This window comes from Oreochromis aureus, linkage group 6 (assembly GCF_013358895.1).
Source record: "Oreochromis aureus strain Israel breed Guangdong linkage group 6, ZZ_aureus, whole genome shotgun sequence".
Classification (NCBI taxonomy): domain Eukaryota; kingdom Metazoa; phylum Chordata; class Actinopteri; order Cichliformes; family Cichlidae; genus Oreochromis; species Oreochromis aureus.
Genome location: NC_052947.1, coordinates 19,693,012 through 19,719,852, shown reverse-complemented (window position 1 = coordinate 19,719,852; position 26,841 = coordinate 19,693,012). Strand labels below are relative to the sequence as shown.

The 26,841-nt window shown below is 39.3% G+C and overlaps 1 protein-coding gene and 1 non-coding gene across 2 annotated transcripts in view; both read right to left on the bottom strand.

Moving 5' to 3' along the window:
* Nucleotides 1-16,569, bottom strand: part of rnf24 (ring finger protein 24) — a 30,129-nt gene extending 13,560 nt beyond the window's left edge. Inside the window, exons 1-2 of the mRNA XM_031752215.2 lie at nucleotides 16,105-16,569; nucleotides 3,139-3,288 (exon numbers count right to left, since the gene is read on the bottom strand). Of these exons, the coding sequence (XP_031608075.1) occupies nucleotides 3,139-3,281 (143 nt within the window). The 5' untranslated portion in view covers nucleotides 3,282-3,288; nucleotides 16,105-16,569. The remainder of the gene's footprint in view (nucleotides 1-3,138; nucleotides 3,289-16,104) is intronic.
* Nucleotides 16,570-26,482: 9,913 nt separating this feature from the next.
* On the bottom strand, nucleotides 26,483-26,564 carry trnas-cga. The gene has a single exon. It is a non-coding gene; the product is annotated as a tRNA-Ser (tRNA).
* Between the last annotated feature and the right edge of the window lie 277 nt (nucleotides 26,565-26,841).

The window sequence follows — 26,841 nt, the reverse complement described above, 5'->3', positions numbered from 1 at the left end:
GTGGTTGAGTTTTTCTGTGAGAGTCTGCCTTCTGTCAAAATGTATCTGGGAGTATATGTCTGCTGGAATCTTGCGAGTCAACTCTAACATGTTACTTCATCTCTCCTTTCTCGCCCCTGACGGTGATGCTTTACTGCACAGAAACCTTAAGATTGCCCCTTCATGGTGGTGTGAGCCGTGTCCACAGAGCTCCACAAAGTATTTCCCAAATACGGAGCAATCATGTCATTTTTTTAAGTTATCTGACACCATGAAAAAATTTATACATATACTCATAACTGATTTCATCCTTTGGGAGACTGCATCTTTAGAAGCCTTTTTATGGAGCCAAAATTGCTCATTTGCATTTAGAGAGTGAACCTGGGCAATCTCAGCTTTTAGTACTGAATCATGGTACTGCATCAAAGTCATTAAGTGTCTCTTTACAGTTAGATGAGGAATTGTAAGGACACAAGAGGAGTTAATCTACTTACCATTTGCCCTGCAAGACAGGACATGACAAGACAGCGAGGGGAGAAATTTTTGGGCAACTGCTGCTTCTCACTGTTTTAGATAAAAAACGCTGGGCATTATTTGCGTTCAGTCTGCTGCTGCTAGGCTAGGATAAAACCCCTGTTGCAACAGCAGCCGGGACAATTTGATTAGACCAGTCGGCTTACAAAAGGAGCTAGCAAGGGAATGAAACCGTGTCCGCACTAATACGTTTTCATTTTAAAAAGCAAAACTTTCTGGATGTTTATGGCTTGTGTCCACATGGCCCTGACTCCTACAGCAAAGTTCTAAAAATTCTGCTCGTGCTTTCACACACTTACCAGACTTGTTCCCACTTCTGGGAATTCTTAGTTGGGTTCAGTCACAAGCAGGCAGAACAGACACAAGGTGGGATATCAATTGACCTGCTGTGAATCCTCTGGACATTTGTCTGTTCTATATTATTCAAGCTAGGAGCGCCGCAGATCAAAGACAGTTTAATGTCAAGTCAAGCTAATTAGGACGTTTTAGCTAACAGCTCTGCCAGGTCATTTCTAGAATAGCTCAGTGTGTAAAGGCTGGGGATATCACCACACTAGAGTTTTAAACTCTCCAAAAAACTCCTTCTCTTAAATGAACATTATGCTGTCTCTTAACATTACAGACAAGCGGGACTTGCACCTTTTGCTGCCATGCTTCAACATTACTGCTATCTTTTTATTAGCTAGCTACAGCCGCTAACTTAATGATACTTCACGGAAAAGAAATGTAGCTACGCGGTAACATTTAACTGTGTGCGCCGGTTTGGTTAATATGTACGGTAACAGTTGGATACTTTGATGTTGTTGAAGCAGCAGCTTTACTGACCTCATGATAGTCTTTATAAAGATCAGGCATCAGTGTCTCAGCTGCTTTGCCAAGTCTGTTGCGTTGCTGTGGCTGCGTGTCCGTGAAGATCGCACCATTACGATAATTTGCAAACGAGTATCTAAATTTTGGTACTAAATGCTAAATTAAGAATTGGCCTCATCTGGACAGCCAGACACGCATTTGGAAGCAGTTAGTATTTGCTGTCCTCTAATTAGGCACTCCTCTACCTCATGACCTTCTCTAGAGAACAAAAAGACATCAGCCCTGACTAACTGGACATTTCAACATGGATTATGAATCACAACACGTTCACGCCACTTCTGTCGACACGAACAGTTATGCGATGTACGCTTTTAACCATTTCAGTAAGTCCAGAGATCATTTTTGTAACAATGCTGAAACACTCATCTGTTTAGAGATCGTTTTTTGTCTAAAGCAGCGTTTTAAAATGAAAACGTATTAGTGTAGATGTAGCTGGTAAGTAGCAATCTCTGCTTTTTCCTTTAAGGGAAATAATTACACTAAAGATGCTGTGCTTACAAAGGGGCTTAAAAAAAGATTAGTTACAAGCAACATGTTTAAACACCAGTGGAAGTTTAATGCATATCCAAAAAGTTTAGGTTAGGTAAGTGGCAATAAAGCAGCAAATAAATAAATGAATAAAAAAAGTTATTACTAGTTTCTTTGACATGTAGTGCCATGATCATCATAATATCAGCCATTTTTAAATATCTTTTAAGATATCAAATTGTTATATATGTATATCAGAGAAACTTTCTCCAAACTGTGCTGTTGAAACTTTTTTCCCCACTTGTGAATAAACTATTAGCGAATGCTTATTAACACACATTTCTCAAAAAAAGGAAGAAAACAAGAGCTGTTTTTTTTTTCTTTCCCCACAAAGTCTCAGCCTAAAGCAGCAGTGACAAGTGCCACACAGTATGTTGTTAAAGGCTACAAGGTCATGTCATGTAACCAGCTTGCACGTATGCACAAGCATTTCCATGTTTCTGAATTACTAGTTATAAAGAACTCATTAGCATTAAGCCATTTTCAGTACTCAACATCTCCTCACATTATGCAAAAATATGGACAGAGCTAAAGTGAAACAGTACAAGGGCAATTCTGAATGAATGTGAGGCAAACAGACCTAGAGAAAGTGCTATCGTGCCCTTGCATAATGACAGTTTTTGAGTAATAACATGCGGCTCTCGTCATTTTCAAGTCTCAGATGAGCACTGGCGCTGATGGTTTGGTGGTCAAGTGGTACGCTGTGTTCAAAACCACCATCGTCTTCGAAAACATGCTTCACACAACCTCTTCTGGACAGAGCTGTGTGAATTACAAATGTGCACACAAATTCCAAGCCTGCTGGGGCTGATTTACAGGAATGGGAGAGCAATGATTGGAATTTGCTTCCTAATTTGCACATGTAAAAGAATTTGTAAGTTAGGCAAATCTGGGAGGCTTCTCAAGTTGACTGATTTACCAATGCCAACACAAAAATCAATAAGTAAATGTAATAGATAAAAAAAAATTAATGAATTAAAAAATACAAAAATGTGTCTCTTTAAAATGATTAATAAATATTTGTATCTTCCATCCTAGCTTTTCAGAGAGCACATGCGGTACTAGCACCAGATTAATCTGATGCACACACTAATGTTGCCTGTATGACACTTTATGCCACAAACCTGCATGGCAAAGCAGCCATTTCTCACACACACACACACACACACACATTATAAAAATTCCAATCCTCCGCTGATCCCAAGCTAAAGTCTGCATGGCTCTTACCTTATTAAGTAGCAGCAGAAGAGGAGGCTGAGGATGAAGACAAAGATGGCTGTCCCAAACACCACAATGTAGATGTTAAGGGGAAGGTTCTGGAACCCTATATTTGGCATCCTGAAACTGTAGTGTGGGAAATCGGAGCTCATGGATAGCCTGGATGGAAAGACACAAATGGACATAAGTACTTCCAGACACCAACACACTGCACATAAAGAAAAACCCTTTGTACCAATAACAAAACTAAATGACTCTAAGGAGCTGGAGCTGAGGGCAGGTCTTTCACTCCCAACTGCAACCTTCAAAGTTACCAAAAACAACAACATCTCTTTTTGCAGAAACATTTAAGTGCTTACACAGTTTTTATTCTGCATCCTGTTCAAAAGACAGGTTAAACTTTCATAGCATTTGGGCTACTCACTGCGGGTACTGTGCATGTTTGTGCTCCTCATATGACATAACAATAAACCTGACACAGCTTAAATTGAGCAGAAAGGTAATGAGATAAGTAAGCAATAGTGGCCACGGTATCCTGCATTCACATTATTATACTGATGCGGTTTACTTTCCATCATTTTAGAAGTGCTGCTTAACTGTAATTAGTTAACCTTGATGAAGTGATATAAAATACAATGTAATCATAAAAATACTGACAAGGATTAACTGTGACTTGTTGTCCAAAGACAAAAACCCTCCTGCATGAAGGTAAACTTAAACCTTGGAATCTGCAATGAAAACAAACAGCAGAGCAATGACGCAACGAGTAATAAAGGGCAACTCAGAAAGCATACTGTGACATTATAGCATTTACAACCTCTTGGTATCAAACCACTAAAGCTTTGTTTCTACCAAAACAAGACAAAAGAAGAGAGAAAATTGCTTATTTATGCATTTATATAATTTAAAAAGAGTGTAAACACTTGTGCAGGCAACTTTTGTTTAATATTTTCTTCCATGTTTGTACTTCTGATAAACTTAATCCATCAAATCCAAGGAACACTAACAAGGATAAACTGGCCAAGTGCTCTTACTTAACATATGAAAAAGGACAAGACTAGGCATGTCTAAGCCTACCCACAGAAGATGAGGAGGGGGGACAGGAATAACTTTGCTCCTTTTGGACCCGTGTCTTGTGCTCCTCCCTCTTCCCTAAAGGCTTCATTCCTGTACACTTCCCGAGTGGAAAGTTTTGGAGGTTTTACTGAGGCCATTAACAATCCCCTCCTCACTGTATAATTGTCCACTCCCTCCAAAAAAAGAAGAAAAAAAACCTCAACCGCTTTCTATTACATAACAGAGTCACCTCCATATGGTGAGCACTTTCTTAGCTTTATTTCCAGGCGCTTCTACATGACATTACTCCAGCTGGTATTAGCAATCATGATAGTGGTCTCGCTCCAGAGCTGCAAGTCATCCATACATAAACGTGGTTGGCACAGAGTCTCTTTCTAGCTTTACACAAGAAGGCACATGGTTTATGATACAGGAGAAGTAAAGGACCTGATGTTCTCCTTCTACCAAATGTTTCAGTGTCTCAGCATGACCGAGATTTATCCCATAAATATAAAGAGCTCTGGGTGAACGGAGCACATGTAGTCACTGGTTTAAAGGGGGATGAAAAGGGAAAAAATGTCCCAAAAATTAGGCACAACAGCCAGGTCAAGCTTGAGTAGTGTCTCAGTGGAAACTGAGCCCAAATTGTATGTGTGAGTCTTACATCCCAGAGTTAGGATGGCATCCGGCATTTAAGATAAGCATAGCTTAGATAAGGAATGAAGCTAGCGTGCCATCTTCAGAAGAAAGGCTACTGAACTCAAAAGCTAACGGGTGCCACAAGTTTTGTGTTTGTTTTTTTCTCCAAAGACACTTTGAAAAGACAATTGCTGACTCAGAATAGAAATGAAATTCTTGTGACAGTTTCTTTTACATCCTCTGCTGGCCTGCAAACCATTGTGGCGCATGTAGAGATCAGAGTATTACACGAACATCAGGGAAAGTCTATTGTAATCAATTTCAAATATCCTAAACCCATAGGGCCCCCGGATGCTTTTGGGGTCGGGAACACCGAAAAGAAAAATGTTAATCATTCATGAACGAGCAGCAAAAAAAAGACATTTTAGTTACTGATTTTGCCAGCTAACTGAAGCTTGGTAGCCTCACATGTGCCAAACTCAAACCCTGAGCTCAACTGTCTTCTTCACAAACACAGTCCAGGCAACCACGCTCTTGTTATCCGATAACAAACATGCCTCTGTGCTGCGTGCCTTTGACACAATGTGAGGAACACCTCCAAAACTTGAAAACAAAACACACACTTTCATTTACAAGATTAGTCCTCTGTTGCAATCTTGCGTCAGTTCACAGTTAGAATCATTTCTTTGAGTAGTTTAAGCTACCAAGTTACACAACTACATGTTAATGAAATTATCTCCAGCCTGCATCACTTATATTTTTGTTAAATGTAGAATAAAGAAACTCAAATATACATACCCTATTGGTGCTTTCATGCTGAAGAGCAGAAAAGTGTGCATCTATCTGTAACACAGGCCTTTAAAAAGTGCCATGCTGTGTCCTTGAGAGCCTTTTCACTGAGTGCATTCTGTTGACTTGTTTGGATCATATCTGCGCCCTGTTCATAAAGGCTCCCTGCCAACTCGAGCCCCTCTCTGCGCTCTGACTCTTTTTGGCTTCTCTGTATTAACAAGAGCTGAGCCGAAACTGAAGTTTTGAGGCCAATTCCGACTTACAAACTGTAGTCGAGATGGAAGGTTGGAGACACGGCTCGACTCCAAACCGCATTGTGACACATGCTCTGTTATTTGTGAGACTCTTATAAACAATGGAGCCAAACTGGACACACTACTATAACTACTGTAAGACACAGTTTCTAAACTACCTTTATCTGCATTCAAGTTCAGAGGAAAAAAGAAAAAGCTTCTGTCTGATATATCAGGCCAATATTGGTCAACAATGTCCAACCGACACAGCCGCAGCATCATACCCGAGCTTATCTAACCACAGAAACATGCTGTGCAAACACCTCTGGAGAAATCTGAGTGCGACACACTGACAAATCTGTTCTTCATAGTAGATAATTAGGACAGAGGTCTTCAGCACAATCTGGAAAAACAGATCCTGGAAAATTGGAAAATAAAACTAAACTCCTACAGTTTGAAAAACTAGTATTTAGTCCTTCCCCAAATATTATATATTTTTATATTTCTAGTATTATTTTTTATTATTAAGTTTTTAAATTTCATTCATAAAGAGTGGCATTTTGTCAATGGGGAACAATTTAAATACAATAATGAGGCTAAAAACAATTCTTTCCACAGTTCTTAAATATCACAAAGTAAACAAAAGCACATAAACTGACAATCAGCATGTGACTTTCTCTGAAATCCACCACAGATATGACTCTGCCTTTATGCTTTTATTGCTTGCTATATGAGAGACATGTAGGTCAGGAATCTGGTTCCTGGGATGCGTCATTGTAGGTATGCTGGTCACGGCTAATACGATCAGACTGAAAGACAGGTTTAAAAAGTCTTTTGCCCTAAACCATGAGGCTGTCTTTCACTCTGTGCAGAATCCCTTCAGTATCAAGATTCGCTGACTGACAGGGTCGTGGGTACATCAAGATCTTGAAATGTAACCCCTTTGCAGTCAACAACTTACATACCTCCAATTTTTTGGTGTGTGTGTGTGTGTGTGTGTGTGTGTGTGTGTGTGGGGTGGGGTGGGGGGAGTATTACGTTGTCAAACACAGGAGAGTATTACAAAAGGAGCCAGTGTGAACTGGGTGATATAAATCATTCTTTTTGTATTAAATGTATCTGCTATCCTCATTCCTCCCTTTCTTTCACCATCTGCCTGTCTCCCTCAGACATTTTTACATGGCCTCACCCTATTACGTAACCAGCAACAAGGCTATGCACACTGCAGATGCATTGGAAATGAGGATGAGTGGGAAAATCTTCCCATTCCTTGTGCATGGCTTTGTGAGACATGATTGAAGAAAAACAAAGCGAAAGTAATTATTCTATTTTCATCGACAGTAAAACAGAAACGAGTACATGCAAAGTACAAATGAGGAAAACATGACTTGTGGATTGTAAAGCTTCAAAGTCTCAGTTGATCTCATTGCAAAACAGAAAATGAAACATGTTCACCTAGAGTACCTTTTGTCTGACCTCTGATATTTTATTGTGCAGATTCATGTGCGATGGGACTAGAAAGTTGCTCCACATTGAGCTCCTATATGTGATAACAGCATATTCTTTCAAGTTGCATGATCCTCACGACCAACCACAATTCTTCAGTTTAATGTCACATCTTGGGGATGAATACACACAGGAAGAGGCATGACGAGCAAAGTAGTTCCTCGTAAAATGTTCATAACTGAACACTGGAATGTCCAGTACACACGTAAGCTTGTCACGTGTGTCACAAGCAGCAGAATCATGCATCATTATGGTCAACTGGTTACATACCAGATTATTTTAGCGTAACTGACAGCACAATGCCCAAAGTACAGTGCCACAGCACAATGACTAAAGGAAACAAAGGATGTATTTTGCCTGCCGTATCATGGGATTAAAAAAAAACAAAACAACAACATTATCAGGGTGTATCTGCAGATTCTGTTGTTTTTGTGTCAGCAGGATGTAGTTAAACACAATACACAGGGCACATAACATCATGAAGGTCAGCAGCAGACTGTAAAAACAACAACCATGTAACACATGACAAGAGGAGCAATTACATGCGAATTATACTTGTGCGTCAGATCTACGTCGTAACTTACGCCATAAGCGGAACCCCACTTAACCCTACGCTGCAACCTTCTACGTAACCTGGTGTGCACCTCCCAATTAATGTAACAACATTTGAGTCGACGTTTTTTTTTTTTGTTTATAGCTATGAAGATATTTGTTTATACAAACATAGTAAAATTATAAAGCGAGCACTGATAAAGCCAGCCAGCACGTGCAGAACATTTCCCTAACCAGAGAAAACTGAAAAACTCAGATTTTTTCCACAGTTTTATAAAATGAAGATAAACACGTGCGGCCTAACTTACTGGGAAGTCTGCAATCAATTTTCCACAAAAGAAAGTCATCTTAAGGACACGCATGAACAAAAAAAAAAATCAATGAAACTTCAGATATTTGTGTACATTCGCAGCCTGTGTTTGTTTTGTTCCTACCTACAACTGAGCCTGATTCTGATTTGATCACAAAATTTCAACTCAGTTTAATTTGAAGCAACAGCTCTCCTTAGACTCGACACAAAAACAAGCCGGAAAAAATAATGGGAGAGCTGTTGCTTCCCATTTGTCGGAACACTGTGCTTCTCCTGAGGATAACATCAACTTCCTAACTAAGAGAGGAGCAAAGACAATGTCTCAGACTGCACTTTTTCATCTCTGCTGGCAGGCAGTTTCAACTTTTAAACTATTTCATAACTTTTTTGTGATTTTTTTTTTTAACTGACTCCAGCCCATGAAGGAACTTTTCCAGTAAGCCAGTGACTCATGATTTATCTGTGCAACAGACTGAAAGCAAAACAATGTTATGCAGTTGTTTCACACTGTAAAACATTCACATCCACTTGAGTCTGATTGGTCAGCCTGATAGAAAAATCTACACGTACGTTAAACCCACTAAAACAAACCAGACAACAATGTAGCCAGTACAGAATAAAGAATAAAATCCTTATAAGAACATTAAAAAGGCTCACCCTTGGACACAGACCTAATGTTTTGAATGTACAACCCAGGATTTTTAACCTCTGATCAGAGAACCTTCCCTTTCCATTCGCTCATCACCACACCTCCTGATCAGCATTGTGTAACTTATTAATGATATAACTCACTGTTTGTAAACCTTAAACATAAAGAACACACCCCGCCTCCACCACCCACAATCCTGCCTTGAACTTCTGATCAATAGAAGCTGAACCTTTTGAACGACTACCACATGATAGCTCTATGTTTCTAATTTCTTTTGTCTAGCAGCTGGTGAGTTTTACTGCCACTGGGTTCCAGCGAGGAAAAAGTAGTTAAAAGCTTAACAGAAGAAAAAAACGTTAACTATATAAATAAATACCAAACTGCTTTTAAAACAACGCCTAAACTTTTAAATGTGTTGTACAGTTTCTTGTTATCAGCCCTCAACATTATAATACACAAGATGCTGTATGCAGAGAAGTGGAAATTTCCACTAGCAGCCATGGACGGCCATGAGATTTGCACATCTGAAACTTAATATGCCAAAGGGCAGCAACAAACACCAGGGCCTCGCAGGCAGAGTAAGGGGCTCTTTAAAATGTGCTGGCAGCGAAAAGTGAAATGTCTGCACTCACATGACACTTTACTTACATATCATATTTTCAGCAGTTTAATGTTCAGATAACTGAATCTAAACACAGCTGATCCTTATGCCTTAAGACAAGGGTATGATACAAGTCTCAGCGCGAGAGAAGAAAGCTTTAAAAAGCACATTTTTAAACAGTAACTCAATGAAAAAGATGGATTATGTTTTGTATGCAGCAGATAAAGACATGGTTGTGCATCTCACTATTTACTTTTGGCTAGCAGTGCCCACAAACGCTTGCTTTTCCAAAGTTGGACCGAGTTCTACAATAAGTAGGTCACTGTAGCTGTAAATCTAGTTATGGAGACGTGGGAGACATAGGGTTGTCAACGGAGGCGAGCTCATAGCAGCTGATGACACCTAACAGAACTACATGCGCACTTATATATTCAGAAACATGCACAAAATCCACACATATAACAAGCAGTCTTCGTCATCATTAAGTTTCCCTAGAAACTGTTAACTGTAAGGCTTCTTTTCTAGTGCCAGAAATGTTGAGTATCCTTTGTCACTAGCAAAGACGTCACCCCTCATTTGCTGATTGGCTGTTCGATACAGTGTTAGCCTTACTTTTAATCTACCTGTGCATATTTACAGACTCAACACTGGTGAATCTGTGAGGAGGGCATTTTTACGATAAGTAGCCAATCATTTGTAGACTTCTCAAAATAAATCACTCTTTATTAATTGTATCTCCCTCCAACAGAGACAGAAAGCCAGGAACAGTTTTATAAAAGGAAGTCATTAAAGAGACACTGGGGACTGGTGTGATTACTTAATAATAATGGATGAAACATGAATGCAGTAGTACAGGATTTTAAGGATATTCTGGCATGCCCCAGTTCAAAAGCCAAAAAGTTTACAAACCACAACTTTTAACCCTCATGAACCAAAAAGAAAAAAGTCTCCAGCATCAACAACCTCTTGTTTATTTTCATTGATCGTATTCACTCAACTTTCATATTCATATTTTTTCCCTGCTTGTCTGTACTCTACCTGCCTTGCCTCCACGCCACAGCTTTAGAACCACTGGTGTAGTATACTGAAGGGCTGTATTTGCAGTAGGCTAATTAGAGTTTTATGATATCAGTATAGCCTGTTCCCATCCCGCCGCCATTAATTACTGCATATTTGTCAAAGCTAGTGGCTCAGTCAGGTACACGGTGGCCTTGGAAATTTTTGCTCCTGACACACTGGGTCAAAGCATCAGTGAATCAGTGTGGTCACTCCCACCTCATCGTTTGTCACATTTTAAACTGAACCAAGCGGCTGTCAGTGCTGAAATATAACCAGCAAAAGTAAAAGGCCTTGAAGATTTGTTACAAGAAAACCTAATTTAACTATAACTTCAAGCCACAAGTGAGACAAAGGCTCACAGTAGAGTTGTCATGAGCGGGGAGATAACCTACAGAGACCACTTGTGTACCAGGCTGTACATGGGCGATTATAGTCTATAGGGATCGACTCCCTTTTGGCGCCAGCAACAAATGGCCATTTGAAGCTTGGCATGTTTTGGCACTTGTGCTTTGGCTTAATGTTCAAACCCCAAAGGCTCACTTGTTTACAAGTTTCTTTGAGCGTTCTTTCGCTTTCACTAGTCTACCATGCTGTAATTCACTCCTTTACTTTTGCCATTAGAGTTTACCTTGATGGTTTTTCCCCTATGGTGTTTTGCATGCGGTGATAAGTTGTTATTTTTCGCTCGGTTTAGTCTCGATAGTGTTGCTTCTAAATGAGAAAATCTGCTGCCTACTTCATGCTAACTTTTAGAGTATGTTTTTTGAGGCCATATTCAAGCCATACTTGAACATTTGATTGATTTCTCTTCCTTTTTAACCATTTCTGTCTCTCTCCGTCTCCATGAGCTCATCATCGTTCCTCAGTGGACTTTCACAGTAACACAAGACGACACAAATACGAGAAAACTGACACACACAGCTGTCTCATAGCACTCTTGCCCCTGCGCTTCTCTGCAGTTTCTTTTTGCCCCCTCCTTTCAGCACTCAGTGTCACCTCATTAACCATTTTCCATTTGACTGTCAAAGTTTTACTTTCTTTTCTGCTCTTCATTTTATTTGCAACTTCTCGACTGTTTATTCGCCTTCTTACAGGCAGCAGGATTGCTGAACAAGCTCGTGTTTAAATTGTAGCAAGCAGCGTCCTTTCACAACTACCTACTTTAGGGAAATGGGACCCTTGGGTCTGCAAAGTGCAGGGTCACAGTTAGTATAAATAACCTGTAGTCATGTGAGGGTGAGTAAGTCAAGTAGAAACATGAAAACAAGCTGAAGTCATATCAATTCTTAGCGTTATCTGCTACTGACCCACAGGGAATCAACAACCAGCCTATGTCAAGTGCAACTTTTGTAAAGAAAACAAGCTGTAAAACTAGTCAGTGAACCCATAGTTAGTATCAGTGAGACCATACTTAAGTGAATTTAGTACTTAGAGTTGAGGCCAAGAGCCACAAGTGAATGATCAGTGGGTGAAATCTAAGCATTAGATGATTTTCAAAGGGGATCATAAGTATCTTTCTTCACCATATACTCACTAACAGAAACCCTATATTTTGGCTTATTTACTTGAGAAGAATAATTAAATTGGTTATAATTTGTGAAGGGTTACTGTGATGCAGATACATGTGAGCACAGGAGCGTACACAAGGATTTGTGGATCAATTACATCTTAAGCGCTGCAGCCATCAAGCTTGTATATCCAGACCGGAGAATATTTGGAACATGTTGGACAGGCTTTAAGGATACACCATGAATCTGTTATGTCACTTGTCCATTTAACCTTTTCCCTTAAGGGATTAGAGCACTTGTAGGAGGGGGGGCCTCCCAGCTTAATATGATAATGCTCATTTCCTGTTAAACAGGAAAATTACACAAGAAGCATTAACACACATGCAGTAATAAATTACAGTCCCCCATGTTGTCATTAGCAAGGTACTGTAAGGAAGGTTTTATCAAGTTAATTGAAGTATAACTAATCGCTTTAATCAATTCAATTCAATTCAGTTTTATTTGTATAGCACCATATCACCACAGTTGCTTCAAAGTGCTTTGTATTTTGAGGTAAAGACTCTACAAAAATACAAAGAAAACCCCAACAATCATATGACCCCCTACAAGCAAGCGCTTTGGTGAAAGTGGGATGGAAAAACTCCCCTTTAACAGGAAGAAACCTCCAGCAAAACCAGGCTCAGGAAGGGGTGCCATCTGCCGCTACCGGTCGAGGATGAACGGATGAAGACAGAACAGAGACATGGAAGAAAGGCAGAAATTAATAATAACAAATAATTAAATGCAGATGTGTGTAGACACATAGTAGGTGAAAAAGGTGACTGAAGAAGAAGTACTCAAGGCATCATGGGAATCTTCCAGCAGCCTAGACCTATTGCAGCGTAATTAAGGGATCACAGGAGGATGTTTTTGTATCTGTGACACAGCTGAGCCTAGTTTTTCTGAGTATCTAATGAGTCTTCAAAGAAGTCATTAAAAAAGCAGAACGGCCATCACTGATGCTCTGTCATACAGTGAAGTAAGAGGAAGCCCATCCCCTTACTGTTACAGAAATCCAGTGTTGCATCACCAGGTGCCCTTGAGGAAAAGAAAACAGCCCAATTTCTAAGTAAATGGACATGGACTTCACTCCTTCCCTCATGGAAAATTTCAGTGTAATCGGTTGCACCATCAACTCATAGGTAGATGACTTCTTTCCTTCTTTCTTTTTTTTTATGCTGACTTACTTCACGTTGCTTCATTTAGCTACCTAAAGATATGAACATGAAAGTTGTGTTATGTCAAGTACAAACTAACAGCTGTGAAAACAGATGCTTGGTGCTTTCTTGAAAGTGCAAATTTTAAAAAAGATAAAAGAACACACTGTAAGTGTGCATACATGAACCTACAATTTTTCCTCCAACTAACACCAATTTTTATAGACTCACAAGCTATTACCATCATGGGCTGTTCGCTGCCTGCTCTGACAGAATTTTCACTTACATTTTTCGGTAGTTAACTTTTGTCACAATGTTTTCTTTTCTTTTTGATGCCTGAAACTGCACAGAATCAAACATGCTACTTCAAATGCTTGAAGGCTGTTAAAATAAACTTTATTAGATGGACTTCACATTTATGAGCAGGTTAGTGTTAATGTATAACCAATCCACTTGAAGACTGAGTGATTGCTAATGCTACTATCTTTATCAATACGCTAGATATAGACATTATACATACATAACCCATTTATTATATTGTACAAATTAAATCCCCTTGCTTGCCTTACTTGTAGAGGAAAGAAAGATTTGGGGGGAACTACCAAGCCATTTTTACTCAGTTTTGTATGTATCATTCAGTCACATGCACAAACCTGTCATTAGTACTGGTGGATAATGTTTAAAGGCTTAACAAATTCAAACTTTTGGAACAAGCCATTTATTACTTCATAGCCCGAAATCACAAAGCAACAGTTCATACAGCGTGCACAAGGACTCTATTCTTAGACCCCTGAAAATCAGGGAACAGTTGAAATATAAACTGTTAAATGCTGCGACTGCATGTTATCTTTTCCTAGAATGAGTGGGTGATTACAGCGTTGAATGTGTGATTACACTTTACATTGTCTCGAATTGTCTACTTCACAGCTGAGACCACAGCTGGAAGTCAGGTTTGCAAGAGTCAGTGCAATACTGCAACATTGCATCTAGAATTCACAAACCGGTTCAGCACAAAGACAGCATAACACTTTTTTTTTTTTTTTGCCACAATCATCTATGAGATGTTGAACTATTCACATAACCCATGTTAAACACACTGTAATAGCAGAGAAAGGCTAAAAATATTCTTTAATATTTAATATATTGCTCATTAATCCTTTTGGAATATATAGTAAAATATATAAACAAATCGTTGCCTTAACGTCTTAGAAATCCACACTATTTTTCCTCAGTTATAATCAGAATGCAGAGTCATATGTGGGTGACCAGATACAAAAAAATGTGTTTGTGTGGGGCAGTGCTGCCAGGTAGATATTTTCATATTGAACTTAAAAATAAAAATACATAAACTCTGCAGGGTGCCAGATATGCACCTAAAGGCAAAATATATTGTATCTGAAAGTTACTTATCCAACTCTCTTGATGAGTAAATACAATAAGCCTAAAAGGGGGAGTTGAAGTTTGCTCTTATTGTCTCATACTCTTTATATTATGTGCATTGTCTGTATTTTCAGCTGTTTTTCTGTCTGCTGATCATCACTGGAGTTCAGCGGGGATGCACCCATCGATCGTCATGCTTTTCTAAGCCATATCTGATGATTCAGATTATTTATGTGTCACTTCAGGCCACATTTTCCTCTGTGTGAAATTGAAGAAAAACTATATTTCCCACTGTCGTTTCATTTTCTTTTAAGTAGTTTATATTACATTCATTTCTGGTGAATTCTTTCCCTCATGGACACAGATAGGATCAAACAGGCTAACCTCTACTGGAATAGTAAAAATAGTAAAAAGCCTTCCCTGCTTTGTTCACATTCACTAAAAGCCAGACTTTAGAAAACTACAAGTACTGCAGAGCCAGTCAAAATGTAGGACACTGTCTCAGTATGTGGAACAAAGGTGACAAGGCGATAAAATGCTTTGCAGTCCCACATAATGAGGGGCATCTGGTCACTCCCCATATACAGGCCCAGTAACTGTACTGGTATGAGAAGTCGGTGCAAAGCGAGCATGATTTCTCCCAATAAAGGTGGGCTGGGGGGGGGGGGCTGGCTCACCTAACTCAGTTTTTATCACACCTCGATGATTCATGAATACGCAAACTAAATGAACACGCCACCTAAACAGCCTCATAAACTACTACGAGCTACACCCACTTACACTGATTAACGTGTCGGGTGTCTTTTTTAGGTCCACACAGTGTTATCAGTGTTGCCGGAAACACTGGCTACCACGCGAGGGTTATTACTATCCACGATACAGCGAAGAAGTGGGTTTACGATTAACCTGCGGTGGATGAGGGGAGAGGGAGACCACTGCGATAAGCACAAAGTGGGATTTTCATAGAGATATGAGGGCATCCCTGAGCTACTTTACTTTGGGTCAGTCGTTGAGCTCAGATAGACAGCTAATGTTTTATGTACTGTTATCCACACGAGGCTGGGATCTCTGTGGTGAAACTGAGCCATTCATGATATGGTTGTTGCTCATTAAATAACAGGAGACCAATTGGGCGTGGGCTCCCTAGCTAGTAGCCGTCAGGCTAACCTTAGCTTCAAATGACATAGCATTACTTAACGTGAGCAGCCCCCCTCCACCCCCTTTCCTTTACTACTGAAAAACCATTTAAGTTCATTTACACAAATTCATAAACATTTAGTCATTTCCCTTAAACGTTTTTAAGTTGCTTTATAATAACTTGAAGAGTAATTTAGTGCAATACTGTTATTTTTGGCTGGTTTTGAACTTGAATTGGGAGCATCAGTGCTTTTTACCAAGTTGGGCTCATTGGATGTTAACAGTTGACAGTGAGCTAGCAACTAGCAGCTACAGATAACGGTTAATTAAAATAAAAAGAAAGTACTATCAACTCACCAGCGATCCCCCCAGCAGCCCCAGTAGTAGCCGTGCTCTTCTACAACGTGCTTCTTCTAATAGGCTTTTAAAAAAAAAAGGCGACAAGTCGATCCAAACCGACACTCGTCCTGGCAGCAAAAAGCCGTCTTATCTCTGCGTTCCCAAATCCCCGCTGCAGGGCGATCTCATCACACAACCCCCCCGGCCTGCGGTGTTCACGACTGCTGGCTGTTGTGGTTATCACGATTCTTGATTAATTTGATTCAAAATCAGCGATGAGTAAGACAGCAGCTTACAGTGGCGAATAACTGTCTCAGAAGCGGGCGGTCTTAGTTTTTTTCCAGAAAAAAAAGAGCGCTTATGGGAGTGGTAACCGAGCTTGGCAGTCTGCACGGTTCGCACGTAGTCGTTTGTTAGCCCACTACCACAACTAGATCCCACCTCCTCCTGCTAGTCGGATCAGCGTGCACAGACCGAGACGGCCAACGCCACTGGAGGTTTTGAGGACAGCCTGTACGAGGGGAGTGATGCTAGGGATGGAGGGAGGGGGGATGCTGCACATGATGGTCACGTAGCTGATTGCAAAGCTGCACTCACAAATAATGGTTGGAGTCAGAACCGATGCTAGTTCTCTAAAGGTTCATAGGTTTCACAGAAGCTGCTGGCTTTCAGCGCAGTCATTTCCTGATTTATCGACATAAATATTGAGCTCACCTTTTTGAGGCTTTGAACTTCAAGCATTTGTTTTGTTACCGCCCCTTACTGTGCAGCACAAGTTCAATACGGAAGCGTGTAACATTCACATGGTAAAAAAAAACAAAACAAAAAAACCCAACTCCTAACTTCTGAATTAACTATGTTTTATGTTTTCTAAATATTTTCTTGTAAAAACAGAATATCGTCTCCAACAACTCTGTTTTAACGTTTTAAAATATTTCTATTCCCAAAGAGCAAACACTTACTTGAAAATTTAATACAGTTTTTCTTGGTTCTCTCTTGGTTTTCGTGGTGAATTACTAAATTCACTTGTAATAACAACACTTTGAGTTTTGTAACAACTTTTGTAACAAGTTTTGTAAAAACTTGTAATGGTAGAGTAAACTTCAAATACATATTACAAAATTGTTTTAGCTCCGGTCAAGCAATAATATTTCCATTTCTGTACATTCTGTAACCATAATGACAAAAAAGTAAAGCTACACTTATTTTAAATATTATTTTATGTGGCTCATGACTAACTTACATTGGTTTTTGTGTATTTTATACTGAGTATTATATGCATTGTAGTTCATTATATACTGCATATAACTACTTTCAAACTACTAGGTCACAAAGCATTGGAAAGACCTTACATGAATTATATATCTCTTTACATGTTAGCCTGAATTTTAAATAACTAATGAACCGTATTATAGTGCACATTTGCTTTTAGCTACAACATATTTATTTCCTTTTGCTGTTTTAGTCCCCGCAGGTGGTATTATTATGTGTGTTTTACTTTGATTTGGTTGTGGAAGTTGTGCTCAGATCCTCAAGGTAGGGTTAGACTTAAAAGAATTTAAAGTAAAAAGTTCCACATGGCCTCATATGATCAGTCTTTAAAATCCAATCAAGTCGATTAGTTCTTTCAGTGTTTTACTCTTATAGGGATGAAACTGAAGCTTACTAGCCTGCATTTTATTTACTGAGCAGAGCTGGCTCACAGATTTTTGAAGTATTTAAGTACCTCAAAGTCAGAGCTAAATAAATGCTCATCACTAAAGAAGAGGGTATGAGTCATAGTGTAGATACTTGACATATTTCATTAAAAGCATACAAAGTTACTGGGTGAAAATCTATTCATTGACATGCTACTAACATGTTTAACTATAGTGACTCAACTGTTACCATGTTAAAGAATCAGACACCCTTGAGTATTATTTAATGTTATTCAAACCTACAATTGTTTGAAATCTATCTCTAAATATCTAAAAGAAACAACTATTATTAGTCATTAAACCATCCAACATTATACTTTATTAGAAGGTGAAATGTTGGTAGTTCAATTTAATGTAAAATTCCCAAATATTTTTCGTCATTGCTAGCCTAAAACATTTACATAAGTTTCGTTATTTTAAGAAGCAAATTAAAAAGACAGAATAATTTCTTTACTGTAAAGAACCAGCACAGGTTCTAAAGTGAACCCTTGTTTTTAAGGGTGGTTCTAATAGCAGCAAACATTGTTTATTCATGTCTACTGTAGTGAACTGCAGGCTCAGGTTTTTCTCAGATTTAAAAATAAATGTGGTTCTTGTCCTTTTTTTTAGTGAGGGCAGAGAAGCAGAGCCGTAACTGGCAGTAATAGCTTAAAATGACCTAATTTGTAATCAGTGCCTAATTTTAGGTTAATTTTTACCGCACAGAAAGGACAGTGGGGATTTTCTCTGAAATCAGTTTTATTTTAATTGAATCTAAAATGATAATAATGCATGACAGAGCTTTAGAGACTTTTTGGTAGGTGATTCATGCTCCATCAGATTACTAACCTCTTGATTTCCTTTGCTGCTAAAGCACTGACGAGCAAAACCTGTTGCAAGGGCTCTTCTTTCTTTGTTCATTTATTTTTATAGCAAGTCTCATCCTTCCTTATCAGCCAATGTTCAGCCTGAGGTCCTCAGATAAGATTATCTTTGAAAACTACTTTTTAAAAGATTATTTTTAGCAGTTAGTCTATGTTTGTGTTTCCGTCTGTATTTAGCATATTGCAGATGTTCAGTTTGTATCTTGTTTCTCTTACTCTGGTTTATGAGGTCAGTTTATGAGTTTTATCTACATATCTCTGTTCTGTTTGTTCAAATTGATTTGCTTTGTTTGCTTTGCTTTGTGACTTCAGGTGACAAAATCCCGTCATTGGCACTAAAATGAGATTTAAACACAACAAAAGAAAATTAGTTACTTTGAAAACTTTAACTGTAACTCATTCTACACTCTTATAGCAAGACTATCGTTATCGTCATTGCGATTTGCCATTCACAGTAGTAACGGAGTTAAAGGTTGTGGGAGGTTGGCATGTTACTTCTGCTGAAACTCGCTGCCAGCTCCTGACACACATTTCAGCACTTCCTTCCAAGAAATATGAACACCGTATCCAGGAAGCCACACTTTGGCCACCCAGCCCGGCACTTCATTTCCTTTGAAACTAGTGGAAGAGCACAACCATTCCCCGATGCACATCACCATGAGCGCATGTCAATGAGGTGCCAATGACAGGGGCGCATTGTGAGATGGGAGCAGAGTGGGAGTGCCATGTGACACTCCTGAATGGGCTGCCGGGGGTTGGCTGGGGGAGGAGGATGGCAGCATCCACAAAAGCCCATTGAAGGATTGCAGACTAGGTACAAGTCTGGCACTGGTCCTCCTTCCCTTCCATGGGACAGCAGGAGGAGGCTGCTGCTTGGTACTGCCTGAATGGGGGGATTATTTCGGAAGAATTGGAGAGAGGAGGTTTATTATCACCATATTACACTTCCTCCAGTATGTCGATGGCCATTATGCCCAGATCTGCATATACACTACTGTCTTGTGTGCTTCACCAGCATAGAAAAGACTGTTGTGTTAATGTGTTTTCTGCAGCACAGTTAAGCATTGTGGTAAATGGCCCATAATGTGAGCCATGCACACACGATTGCATACATCCACCCTGTACTAAGGGCTTAAGTAACTGTGACACTCCTGTAAGTCTTCTTTTAGCCATAAAATCACTTTGTTAAATCACCATAAACTGATACGTATGTTTAGTGACTTGTAAAACATGCTTGAAGTTTGATATATTTTTTGTGAAAAAGTAAATTTACCATGGTTTACTATGTCTTGTGATCCTGGCAGTGTTTGTAAAATAAAAGCTTGCATAGAGGACATAACTAGTAGTAACTAATGGTAAATGGTCTGTCATTTATATAGTGCCTTTCTAGTCAAACTGAGCACTCAAAATACTTTTTACTACAAGTGTCATTCACCCAGCCACACGCATGTTTCATGCAGCACTTTTATATGTGCCTAAGCACTTTGTCTAACATTCACACTCTCAATCACACTCCGATGGATTCAGTATCTTGCCTAGGCCTACTATGGTGTGCAGAAAATCATAGCAAATCTCAAAAGCAGGACTGAGTTCAGGGTAGTTCTTATTACAACTTACTGTAGCAGCGTGAACTGTGACATATTATGGAGAGTTTGCAGATTGCCACAGCTTTTTGGATAATTAAGAATGAAAACCAGAGTTAAGTATCAACAAAAAACAAAAGAGATTTATTACAATACGTGAAGCCTTTATAGTACACAACATAATTGTCAATCGGGGCAATATTTTTCAAAGCTTTTCACCCTGTTTTATTTCTTGAGGTTACAGGAATCTACCACAATCCCACAAATATCTTTCTCCACCTATGTGTGCACAAGTCCACTCCAGGACAGAGAAACATACCTTTGCTTGGTGTAACTTGTGACTGGCCCTCATGGCAGAGTCGTATTAATTCATATTTGCTTCCCTCCAGTGGTGATGACAGTGAATTACATAGGACCCAAAATATTTCACATGTGAAGATGCTATACATCCACTGCACAGAAAGACTGTCACACTCACTGTACGTGAGAAAAATACAAACAGGAAAACACCAATTATTATTTGACATAATACCACCTTTCAAATATGATAAGCTATTAAAAAAAATGCTTTTTTTATGAGTTGTACCAGAAAGGCATCAAGACAAAATGTAAAAAAAAACAGGCTAATTAAATTTCAGGGGTTAAATAGCATATATGATATATGATAAAAAGATTATTTAAAATAAGACAGCAGCATTGGTTGATAGTGGATTAAAAGCAACAGTAAACAGAGAAGCTTTAAGGCCCAGTTGTATCCCAGATACAGTGCATTAAAAACATAATGTGTAGTTTTGACTCATAGAGAAAGTAAGCAGACCCATCCACATTAGTCTGGATGCTTCATAACGGATCAGCACGAGTGGTGATTTTCAGTGCTTTACTGTATAAACCAAAAACAGACATTCAAAGTCAAACTAACTGGATTACATTAATAAAAAGCCAAGGTTCAGTATGATATCACTTCATTGTGCTTTTATTCTTACCAGCAATGACAGTGCCAGTGACACCTTAACACAAGGGAAGCTGGGACTTTTACACAGAGAAAGTCATCTCAAACATACCAGAAGGAAGGTTAGAAAACATCAGCAGGAAACATGAAGGGAATGTTAAAGTTATTGGTGGGATTTATGCACAGCAGTGCTGAGCTTTGCCTGTAGAGGGCAGAGTTGTGGTTTTTAGGCTGTGCTGCACTCAAAAAATGGGAAACCTGAAGGATTTAGTTTATGTTGGATCTAAAATATCTTTGAGAACATTAATGCAGTATTTCTATATTTCTGTGTTTGAGGACAGATCATATTTTCTGTCCTCAAACTGAAATATTAATAAAAAAAATATCATTTTTCTGTCCTAAAATGCTTCAGTTAAAACAGCCACGTGTTACATGTTACATACTGTTGCCCTTTGCCCTCTGACATTATAACTTGTTGCATGTATCCTTTCAGAGGATGAAAGTGGGTGTGATGTATTCATTCAAAGGTGCTGCTGTTACTCTGTGTTTACATTTCAGAGACAAGTTGTTCTTGTACTTGTGCAATTACAGTTGCCCTGCCCGCTTGGGTGTGTTAGCACTATACAGTCTTGTCGTTTACATGCGTAGATATTAAAATGCAAAACTTAGAGGAGCAATAACATGGTTCATGTATACGTGCAGTTTAAAAAATGTGCAGGATATAAACAGATAACTGTATTTATGTAGCATATTGTCTATGGTAGCAACAGGACAATGAATGTTGCTGTATTTTAATGGGATATAGTCTCAAGAAGTTAATAGTAATACTTTGGGTTTTTTAAGCATAACAAACATAATTAATTTGAACTCAGAATTTGACAAAAAAAATTGCATTCCTAGTACTTTGTTGTAAATAAATAAGGTAAAAATGTGATATCTGCTTTCCATAAATGATTTATCTAGTGAAAATAGACGATTTGTAGTTGTATTAAAGTTTTAATGAGTTTTCAGCAGTGTCAGTCATGCTTTACCATCACTGGCATCATTGATAGCATACTGTATGTTAGCTGGTGGGGTGTCAGCTACCTCACTAAACAAATGAATCGAGTCTCACCAGCTGTCATTAAGGATGCCTGAAGCTAGGGTGGGGGGATTCCCAACCCTGCCACTCCCCACTGGCCGTAAATAAATAAAATAGAAAAGATTAACAAGAGGAGCCCACGGAGAGTGTATAGTGCTCCTGTTGGGAAAACCAATGTGTTTGGCACAGCAAAGCATTTAGACCATTTTTCTGCTTGCTCCAACTGCCAGATAGGACGTGTGTTTAAAAAAGTGAAATAAAAAAAAGGATGCCTGGAGCGCAACTGAACTTAAACTATGATAGAATGAAAACTGTGGCGTCTTTTTCAGCATCCCAAACCTCCTCTATTGGACTGTGATTTGGTGACAGTGGAGGACATCTGAGTACTTATCCTACAGGAAACAGCCAGCAGAAGATGGGTAAACTGTGGTCCTGAAGGGATGGACGTGATCAGCTCAAAGCAGTTGACCATTCACATTTGACCTCTGGCATCGATGAGGCATTTTCACCCATAGAACTGCGGCTCACTGGATAACTTTTTTTTTTCCAGGCTATTCTGTGTAAACCATAGAGATGGTTGTGTGGGAACATCCCAGTAGACCAGTAGTTTCTGAAACAGTGTGTTTACACCATACACCATGCCACATTCAAAGTCACTTAAATCACCTTTGTTCCTCATTCTGATGCTCAGTTTGAACATCAGCAGGTTGTCTTGACTATGTCTACATGGTCACATGCATTGAGATACTGCTACATAATAATATTTTGTATGAGGTTTTAAAATGCATCATTGTGTTGTGGCTCTTTAATAACGCTGTTGAAGTTACTGTCCAACTTTAACCTCTTAGGAGTCCACCTTCTTTTCATTAAAAGTTTGTGCTGCTGTGCAGATCACCCATGTTCAAGACTTTGTTTACAAAGCCAGCGAGCTGTGATTAAAACTTGAAGAACATGCTGCATGTGAGAGAGTCAGCATCTCCTGCAGTTTCTGTGACATTTAGAATCAGCAAGGTTGTTCAGCTGCAGTGCGTGTTTTGTAACAAGAGAGGCCTACAGTCAAATAACTCCCCCAGCGCTCCCACTGGGATACACATAGCAGAGTGGCTTGTAACGAGGCGGCATATCCAGTGACAAACACAGCAAACACAGCCCAGATGGAAACAACAGTGTGTTTGTTGACCTCACATGGATCAAAGTATGAAGGAGGGCGAGTACCAGCGATGCACAACTGTAGCTGTAATCCGTCCGTCCATTTTCTCTTGCTTATCCAATTCAGGCTCGCGAGGGGGGCTGAAGACTATCCCAGCTGTCATAGGACGAAAGACAGGGTACAGAACAGCCTGTAGCAGGGCTAACAGATAGAGACAGGCAATCATTCACACCTACGGCCAATTTAGAATTGCCAGTTAACTCATGCATGGACTGTGGGAGGGAGCCAGAGAGCCCAGAGAGAACCCACACAGGCATGGAGAGAACATGCAGCCTCCACACAGAAAAGCCCCAGCTGGCCATGGATTCAAACACAGCACCTTCTTGCTGTGAGGCAACAATGCTAACCGGCAAACCATCATCCGTAGCTATGAGTTAAATCTAATTCAGAGTCTGTAATCTATTTTTTGCATCGTGGCTTCATTTTGAACATGTTGAAATACAATAACAACAACAATAATTAGAATAATAAATTTAATAAGTTCAAAAAGGAGTAGGAAGAAACATATGCTTATTTAATCCCACCAACTTTCTACAATTTAGTAACTACTAATCATTACATTTGTTTCCTTGTTTATGCCCTATCCTATTCACAAATCCTTCTTTCCAATTTGTTACATTTATTTGGCTTTAATCCCAAGTAAGTATACACACACACATATACATACACATACATGTCCATACACACACATATGTCAGAACACCCAGTCAAAGCCCTACCTCCTCCTTGAACTTTGCGAGAACTATATTTCTGTATCGGTTTTTCCTCACTGAGCCTGTTCCTCAGCTTCATTTAACCTTTTGAGTATGGTAAATTTAATTCCCTCCTCAAATTGTATCCGCCATCTCTTTTGGACAACAAAAGGATAGCTTTATCAGGAAGTAGGTTGTTTACTGTTCCATACATAATTTGTGTCATAATTTTAGATGCAGCAGAACATACCACTTTTTTAGGCTTTATAACAATTTTTCTGTTTCACTGGATTCCAAATGCAGCAGGGCACTGCTTCTTCTGATAAAGCTGAAGATAAGCTGGCAGGATGGAAAATGAAGTCATTATTTTTCTAGACATTGTCGTAAGTTGAACTGCAAAAACAAAAACAAAAAAATGAGTTAGTTAGCAATAAAATTGTTAATGTATTACAAAATGTGTAAAATATAAACAGATCACAGGAAAATTATGCTGTATTTTAATGGGATATAGTCTCAAGAAGTTAATAATAATACAAACAAGCATAACAAACATAATTAATTTAAAAATTATGCATATGATTTTATTGCCATACATATATATATATATATATATGGAGAGAGAGAGAGAGAGAGAGAGAGAGAGATATTCACTTGCATGAATTGTTCAAAAAAGATTAAACATGGAAGTTTTCCCCACTACTGAGCATTGTAGGTTCCGATATAGTTTATTACCACTGTATTTTTCCATGACAGAGCGCCAAAAATAACTGCTTTAAGGGGAAAAATACAGTAATTATATTTTAAATCCTTCTTATTTGTAATATACTGCAGCCCCAAACCTTTTGTCTGAGGTGTTGCTTCTGTTCTTAGCTGATGATTGGAAATGGGTTCACAGCTGCACTTCAGTGAAACACTGCATCTGGGTGTTGGTCACTCATCCTTTTCCTGGACTTCTAAAATAACCTCAACATGTGTACAGGTCAGGTCAGCGGGTTACCGCTAGCTTCCCGCTGCCCTGTAGGAGCACCGGATGACACACTGCAAAGAGCCTGGATGGTAATGTGATTATCATGCGTCATTTTTTTGTTCTTCAGGCTAAAGATAAAGCAGGAAATTGTATTCACTATCATTCCCGTCCCTCTACATGTCTATCTTTGTCTACTTCCTACCTCCTGAAACTCAACATCCATCTTAGTGCTTGTTTTATCTTTATGAAGCGACCCATTGAAAGTGATTGTATCAGGGAAGTTTTCAGCCACATGAAGGCAGAACCACTTTTTTCACCTTGACATATGCTGTTTTTTCTACTGATTAAGTAAACAAGAGTTATTGTTTTAATAAATGAATTTATAGAGGTGTTAGCAGAAGGATGCAGCAATAATCTTTGGACTGAGTTTTGGCTTGGCTAAGCTAACTACCTAGTGGCAGTTGCTTTATATTAAGAGTACAAATAAATTTGTACAACGTTACTCAAAAAGCAAGCCTTATAGCATGATTAGTTTCTTCAGTTTGCTGTATTTGCTATAATGTAGCCATGCCAACTGCATAGGCTGCAAGCCCTGTTGCTTTATGTTTGACAACAGGGATGTCAAACATAAAGCCCAGGGGCTAGAATCGGCCCAGCAAAAAGTCAAATCTGGCCCTCTGGGTGTCTTTGGAAAATGTGAAGGCACAGATTTTTTGACTTTTAACTGTATTTTCATAGATTTTACAGCTTTTCCTACTGTTAATGACCTCTCCTGTTATTCATACTACACCAAAGATATTAGAAGCCATTTTGGCATCTCTACATTGGCACCGTGTTTAATTTAAATGTTTGGAGTAATTATTATATAGCGCTTTTCTACTCTCCCAGAGGATTCAAAGCATCTTATCCAACTTATATATATTCACATGTTTTCTATGCTTAAGTGCTTTCATCTAACCCAGGGGTCCTCAATCCCAGTCCACGAGGGCCAGTGTCCCTGCAGGTTTTAGATGTGTCCTTGATCCATCACAGCTGATTTAAATGGATAAATTACCTCCTCAACATGTCTTGAAGTTCTCCAGAGGCCTGGTAACGAACTAATCATGTGATTCAGGTGTGTTGACCCTGGGTGAGATCTAAAATCTGCAGGGACACCGGCCCTCGTGGACTGAGATTGGGGACCCCTGATCTAACCAGTCACACCTGTTCATATTTCAGTGGGCGTCAGTATCTTGCCCAAGGCATCCATACTGGAGCCAGGATCTACTCACTGATTAGTAGATGACCTGCTCTACCTCCAGGTCAGGCTGACTGGTTTGTGAGAGCAACATGTCAACTATCAAGCTAAGAACTACGCTGTGAGCAGGATTTGAACCTGCGCAGGGAAACCCCACTGGATTTCGAGTCCAACGCCTTAACCACTCGGCCATCACAGCTGTATGCTCGCACCCTTCCCCTCACATACAAGGTCTTAAATAATAAGGTTTTAAATAATAAGGCCAACTCCAATAAAGAACTGTTGGGGCTTCCCATGATGCACGGAGTGTTTCCTGTTCACCTTTTTTTAATTTACTATGTGCTTACAAACGTCTTCATTTAATCAGTAGTTTTTATTACTATCTGTTTTTTGCCCTGTCTTTGCTCCCATCATCCCCATCTGGTTGCAGGTGGCTGCCCTGCCCTGAGCCTGGTTCTGCTGGAGGCTTCTTCCTG